Source organism: Hipposideros armiger, unplaced genomic scaffold (genome assembly GCF_001890085.2).
Source record: "Hipposideros armiger isolate ML-2016 unplaced genomic scaffold, ASM189008v1 scaffold_332, whole genome shotgun sequence".
Classification (NCBI taxonomy): domain Eukaryota; kingdom Metazoa; phylum Chordata; class Mammalia; order Chiroptera; family Hipposideridae; genus Hipposideros; species Hipposideros armiger.
In genome coordinates, this window is record NW_017731682.1 from 1,835,436 (window position 1) to 1,842,647 (window position 7,212).

General features: G+C 38.8%; 2 protein-coding genes across 2 annotated transcripts in view; one reads left to right on the forward strand and one right to left on the reverse strand.

Moving 5' to 3' along the window:
* Positions 1 to 2,294, reverse strand: part of FERRY3 (FERRY endosomal RAB5 effector complex subunit 3) — a 41,021-nt gene extending 38,727 nt beyond the window's left edge. The window contains exons 1-2 of the mRNA XM_019660971.1: positions 2,212 to 2,294; positions 690 to 884 (exon numbers count right to left, since the gene is read on the reverse strand). Coding sequence (XP_019516516.1) covers positions 690 to 867 — 178 coding nt within the window. The 5' untranslated portion in view covers positions 868 to 884; positions 2,212 to 2,294. The remainder of the gene's footprint in view (positions 1 to 689; positions 885 to 2,211) is intronic.
* Positions 2,295 to 2,623: 329 nt separating this feature from the next.
* RAD51AP1 (RAD51 associated protein 1) overlaps positions 2,624 to 7,212 on the forward strand; it is a 31,379-nt gene continuing 26,790 nt past the window's right edge. The window contains exon 1 of the mRNA XM_019660987.1: positions 2,624 to 2,759. Coding sequence (XP_019516532.1) covers positions 2,743 to 2,759 — 17 coding nt within the window. The 5' untranslated portion in view covers positions 2,624 to 2,742. The remainder of the gene's footprint in view (positions 2,760 to 7,212) is intronic.

Genomic DNA, 7,212 nt, shown 5'->3' on the forward strand with positions numbered 1-7,212 from the left:
CCCTCCCCCAATTCCCCAATTAAACCTTTAAAAAAGAAAACAACTTTGAGAACCACTGCCTTAGGTGAATAATTTAACTTTTTTATGTACTGGTTTCATTATTTGTACAATGACATTGTGCTAGAAAGATTCAAGTTCCCTTGTAACTTTAGCTTTCTATGATCTAACAGTCTCAATTTAAAATATATCTCTCATCTGTGAGATAGAACATAGACTTTTAAAAATGGTTTAATACAAATCACCTTATGGAATTAATTTAGGTAAGCAAACATTCTGAAAAAATTAGTATTCCTTCTCCTCCATGATAGCTCAGGAATTGAGAACCAGATTATTAAAGGGGCAATGCATTTTGCAATATAATTCAATAATATATGTGATAGCCAAAATGTCTTCTGAATCCACCAACTAAATTAAGAGGTTAAAAGTTCTAATCCAGATTTTGTAACTAGTTTTTCATTATATCATCTAATTTTTATATTAAACTGCCTTATAAACAATGCAAGGGTTATAAGAAAAAGCACTAAATAAAACAAAGGTCTGGGGAACCTTTTTATTCTTAAAAGCAGTTAAACACTTCATGTTTTATGGCTGTTTCTAATGCTTGTTGGATTTATGCTTTCTAATATGAAACTTCTAATGACAGAGACTGTAGGAAAATAATAAAGTGGTATAAAAAAATCAGTCCTCACCTTTTTCTATAAAGCATGGTAAACTGTGCAGCAGCATCAGACGTCCATGTAGATAAGTGGCATTCTCTTGAATAGGAAATTGGAGGGGTACCCTCAGTTCTAAGCACTGACTTCCTACTTTGAATTTATATACAAATTCCCTCTCTCTGTTGCAGAATCGTTCTCTGTTTTTCTTCATCTTCTTTGGTAGGTTATCTATAGAACCAGAAAAAAAAAAGCAGCAGGTTCTAAGTCCATAAAAAACATGATGTTTTCATTATTGCTGTACCACTTCTGAGAAAATGGACCACCACTCAAAGATTTTATTTATGACTCTGAGCAAATTATGCTAGTTTTCCTACATTTATTCCTGCATTTCCATCTTCATGGTGAAAATGAAGTCCTTCTTTTGAAAATGAAAAGTTTCTTTTAAGCCTTATTTAAAAAAAAAATTATGCCCATAGAGTACTTTGCATTCCTAAGCAGGATTCTCAAAAAACAGGGAAAGAACATGGAGAAAAGAGCAGAGAGAATTCTTGGGAAGAGATATATGGGTGGGCAGATACAGAGCTTATGAAACAGTTGGTGGCGACAAAGCCAAAGAAATATATCAGGGACCAAGAAGTGACCTTGGAGATCTTAGATGTTGGGCGAGATCAGATTGGGGCTAGATGAAAGGGAAGAAGATATACGGAAAACAGAAAGTACAAGATACCCCACAAGGCAAACTGGATGATATTCAGAAAGAAGAAAATCTGGTCAAAAAGAGTAAGAATCAACATCACGTAAAGATTTATTTATCAGCTTCCTTACTAGACTCCCCTGTCAATAGGCTTTGCTCCCCACCCCCGCATTAAACCCATTCTTATACTATGAATCTGAGACAGAAGATTCTGACACTGAAGTCTTAGTAATCTTTCCAAAGTTCATATCTGATGTTACTCATCTGCTTAAAACAGTTCTATAACGTTCCATTGGTCTCAGGATAAAATTCAAACTCCTTACCCCAGTTTACATTCCTCTGCTTCTATTTCCAGGTTTGTTTGTTTTCTTCCCAAGCACCTGCACCTCTACTCCCCAAGACACAAATTTGCAAACTTTATTTTCCAGCCATACTGAACTCCTTTCAATACCAAACCTTTTCCCACTCCCAACCTTTTGGAATGCTTTTCCTTTGTTTAGAACACTCTTACTGTTCTTTCCTTGGAGAAATATTTTAGCTTTGGTTTCAATCAGTTAAACATTTAGACTTACCACGTTTCAACAAATTGATTCTTTAGTTCCCTCTCCCCACTTGTTTTTTGTTTTGTTTTTTTTTTAGCAGGGGTGAAATCGAGGAAGGATACTTATGCCAAAACGGGACGGGAGGAGGAGGGCTGGGCAGAACTCATACCGCCAACAGAGTGGGGATTCTGAGGCTCAAATTAGTCACACAAACGGAGGGCAGACTGCGGGGCCGAGAAGCTCAAGCCGAGAGGACACAGCCCCTCCATTAGGGGGCTTTATTCTAACAGGGCTTCCTCAATGTTGGTTCTGGGCTCACCTCCCCTAGTTCCGAAGTCCAGAGGTCCGCACACTCGGAGCTGTCAAAGAGCCGCGGCTTAGGGAACATCAGCTGACTTACCGACTTGTTTTTACAGCCAGCAGATCCGCTTCGGCAGATTCGCGCACACATTTTCCTCTTTCCTGCCCCTCCGTAGAGAATTCTTCGGTCTAAGTGACCCCTTGTTCTACCTTGCCTCAATTTAATCACTTAAAAAGTGTAAGAAGGTGTTTTTCTGTTATTGTATTTCAGAGACAGCCCAAAAAAAGCCATTGTCTTGACGAAAATGTAGCAGCAAAATACAAACTCGGCTCTGGTGGCTCGGAAGCGGAAGAGCAATGTCTTGGGAAGGGCGTGAACAAAGTAGTTCCTCTCAGAGCGCATGCGCGCCCGTCAGGCTGGCTGGTAATCATTGGAGGACTGGGGGCAGGGGGCGGAGAGCTCCGGTGTCTGTTTTTGGGCGGGAATTGAAACCGCCACTGCTGCCAACTTAAACTAGAGAGCTGCAAGTATCCAGCCTTGTAAGGAGCCATGGTGCGGTCTGTGAGGTGAGTAATTCAGGACATCAGGGCGGGGGATGCGGAGACAAGAGCAGGAAGACGCTGTAGTCAGCTTCACCTACACACGATTGAGGGGAAAGAAGAACGGAGGGTAGCGATGGTGGGATGGGATGGACGGTTCCTGGGAAACTGTCCAGTCTTCATTGAGGGCCACCCATTCTAAAGAAGTATCCGAGCATCCTAGCCTTTTCCTTCTCTTTGCCTCCCTTCCCAGCTATTGCCGTTTCTGTTACCCACCCCATTCAAATAAGTGCTGTATGGCAGCGTACGAACAGCAGTTTACATTGCAACAAGCTCCTACTTCTGTGTTATTTCATTTGTTCATAACTATAGTTCTTTGATATAGCAGTTAGGTACCCCTGTTTTATCTATTTAAACTCCTAGGTCTAAAGGCCAATTTCCCTGAGTCACAAAGCTGGTGAGTGGCAGGATAATACTCAAACCTAAGTCACCTGGCTCCAGACCCTCTGTGCTTTCCATTATACTATTTGAAACAATGCCTCTACTTAACCACAGTTCAGTTATGGAGGCCTAGAGTCAGCCATTCATTTAGTAAAGTTATGAAATATATCGGGGGTGCCAAAAATAACGTATACACATGACTTGTATTCATCTTTGGTTATTGGTATATATTGAGTATTACAATTTTAATACAGTTTTTTCCTTTCTTAAAATGTGTATGCAGTTTTTTCGGCACCCTGTGTATTTACTTCTATACATTATTGTTCTAGGTGCAGGAAGGAGGTTACGTTCCAGTCAAGGGGTGAGGTTCGGGGGCCAAAAATAAACGTGGACATGTGAGAGAGGGTGAGAAGGAGGAAAACCTTAGTTTAAATAGGGTAGTTAGGATGTACCTCTCTGGGGAGATAACACATCAGCTGAGGCATGAATGACACGAAGGAACTAGCCAATGAGAATCTGGGCCAATCCAGGTAAAGGAAACCAGAGCCAAGGCCCTGAGCTTGACCGTGTTTGAGGGACAGAAAGAAGGCGGCGAAAGCTGTAGCGTTAGCAAGTAGTGGGGANGCAGTGTCACTGGCCCTCATATGTGGGATCCGAACCGGGGCCCTCTGGCATCCCAAGCCAGTTCTTAACCATCGTGCCACTCGGCCGGCCCAGTAAAAGTTTCTTAATTTATATCCATCCTTTTCTTTCTCCTTTACGCTATAATGAAAGAAGTGTCCCTCTGCCCAGTTAAGATTCTCTACTTGAGTTCTGACACTATCCCTCCTAGTGTCATCCTACCATCTTAAAAGAACAATTCTCTGACCCTGTGTTCCCATTTTGAAAGTGCCTCATCCTTCTTCTGTGTATAGCCAAACTTCTTGTTATCTATCTATTCTCATTCTCTCTAATTCCACACTCCCACATGTTCTTAAAGTCACAGAAATCTAATTTCTGCTGCTACGAATCCATTGAAACTGATCTTGCCATAAGAAGATTACTTGATAGACACAATGGATATTTTTTGAGTCTTTCCTTGCTTGATCTTCTCTGTAGCATTTGACACCATTGACCATTCCCTCTTTCTTGATGCCTCTTTTTTTCTTAATTTTCATGAAACCATAACTTTTTGCCTTCTTTTTACTTCTTTGGCCAGTTCCTCTCTTTCCTTTGCAGGTTCTTCTTCCTCTGTTAATACCTTATGTATTAGTGTTTGTTCATTTATTTGTATATTCACGCATTCATTTATCTGCCACCCATCTCCCCAATACATACCAAAGCCCTATTATTTGCAGGCACTGTACTAGATACCAGAGCTGTAATAAAGTAGACATTTCCAGGTGGATATCCACAAGTAGGAGATACAGGTAAGTCAATACACAATTATAATACACGGTTTTGTCAGGATTCTATCCAGGCATCTACTCTTCTCATTGTATATAGTCACCATGTACAATTTCATTCATTCCATGACTTTGAAATTCATCGATGTCGGTGTTACAACAGTCTGTGGATTTCTTTGTATCTTCCTACTAGATTGTAAGCTTCCTGAAGGCAAAGGCTGTATACCCAATCCATTTTAGAGGTACAAAGAATATTGGTCAAATAAATTAAGTGGAATTATCATTTTAATGTATCTTATAGCTTTATTCCTTCTTATCAGCAGACAGAAAGATTAGGTTTCTTTAATTGTAATTATCACAGACATACCTTTTTTAATGCAAACATTTAAAATAATATGTGTAAATACTGCTACCTTTTAAATAAACTAGGAAACCTTTCTGGGCACAGAGCAAACTACTTTGATTAAGAACTATGACCCCCTAAAATGGATTTATTTCTAATTCTCATAGACTGAGTTACTTAAAATAGGATGTAATTCACTCATTATAGCCTGCAATTATTGAATTTATTTGTCTGTTTACATAGTTCTGTATCTGGCTCTCTAACTAAAATGTAAATTTCATTTTTTGTCTTTCTTACTATTTTACATCCAATACCTAGTTCAGTACACGGCATATAACAGATTCTCAACATACTCTATCTCATCAATTCTAAGATACATATTTTTTCATATTACAACACTCAGAAATCAGGATGCATCTTATACCTGATGGCATTTGGCATTCTATCATAGTTTAATTGGTGGGGATATTCTTTCTTGGTAGTAAATAAAATAATGGTCTGTGTTATGATTAAGGGCATCTTAGACTTTATGAAATAAGGTATATTATTTAAATGGAAAAATGATGATGTTATGTAACAATGTAACAGCAGTGAAGATAAGTGATAGGACAAAAATAAACCAGACTAAAATGAACTACTAGTTTATTGTTGCCAGACAAAAAATACAGTTAGTATGCAATAAGTATACTTCTTATACTAAAAAAATTATTCATTGTTTATCTGAAATTCAATTTAACTGGTGTCCTGTATTATTAATGACTAAATCTGGCAACCCTATGCTGGTTAGAAATACAAAAGTAACCTCTTGTTTTATAAAGGCATTACATAAAGTATTGTGTCTTATGTGCTCACCCTGTTATAGGAAGGATGCACTCAAGCATCAATATAAATTATATATTATGGAATAAATTTTTGTATGTAAAAAAAAAGGATTCTATAATTGTTCAAGTATTATCTTAGAAATTTTAAAATCCTCATCCAAGTCCAGAATATCCTTGAAATTTAGTCTGATCTGTTTTCTTACCTCAGCATAAGCTTTGGCCCATGTACATGCCAGTTGATGCAAATCTACGTCACCTGACTTCACAGCTTCCAGCGATGCTTCAGCATTTCTGTCATAATCTCTAAGGGATTCTTCTTCTATAAACTGGCACAGAGCTTCCTTTAAGTCTGTAACAGTGACAAGAAATGCCATCATCAGCAAAATCCAGACATAAATAGGGAACATTTTACCTGACTAAGCATTCCAATGTGAAATTTTATTTTATCAAGTTTATACCCTTAATACAACATCTAAATAAATAAAATAAACTTAGGGGACCATTTAACTAATTTCACAACTATTTTTCTTTACTATTACAGGTTACTGCATGGAGAATGGTCAAAATTCTTAACTCTTATGTATAACCCTGATACTAATTTGAAATGTTAATTTCTTAAGCCTGATGCTTCAGTTTGAAACTGAGTAGGTAAAAGCACATAAAGAAAAACCATCTACAGATTTCAAGGGTTTAAAGTTTACTGTATTTAAATGAAAGTTTCCTACATATGTATTGTTATTCTTTAAATTTGAAAGAGAAATTGAATATTAGTACATTAAAACAGATTTAATTCAAATGATCTATAATTCCAATTTTAGAGACACTTCTTAGAGGCTGATATAATGGAAAGAACAGAGATAGAAGTTAGGATATGTGTGTTCTGATCTTGGCTCTATCCATTAAGTTTATTACATTAGACCAGGGGTTCTCAATCTTTAGCATGCATCAGAATTCCCTGGAGGGCTTATTGAAATAGATTGCTGCATGCTACCCTCAGAGTTTCTGATTTAGCAGGAATAGAATGGGGCCCAAGAATTTTCATTTCTAATAAGTTTCCAGGTGATGAGATTGCTTCTGATCAGAAAACAACTTTGAGGGCTGGCTGAGTGGTGCATTGGTTAAGAGCTGCCTTGGGACACCAGCTCTGAGCAGCAGGGCTCCGGTTCGGATCCCACATTAGGGCCAGTGATGCTGCGCCCTCTACAGCTAAGATGGTGTACAATAGCTTGACCTGGAGCTGGGCTGCTGTGAGTCGACGGCGTAGGCTGCAGCTCCTGCTGCAGCAGGCTGCCGTAAAGCTACCGTGAGTGGCTGGCAGTCAGCATGAGCGGCCAGCAGCTAGCATGAGCTGCCAAGAGCCACCGTGCGCGGCCATCCAGTGGCCCGTGACTGATCTGCCTCACTTGGGAAGAGTGCAATGATAATACCAACATGGGCCAGTGAAGCGACGTCCTCCACAACTAGACTGAAGAACAAAAGGACAGCAACTT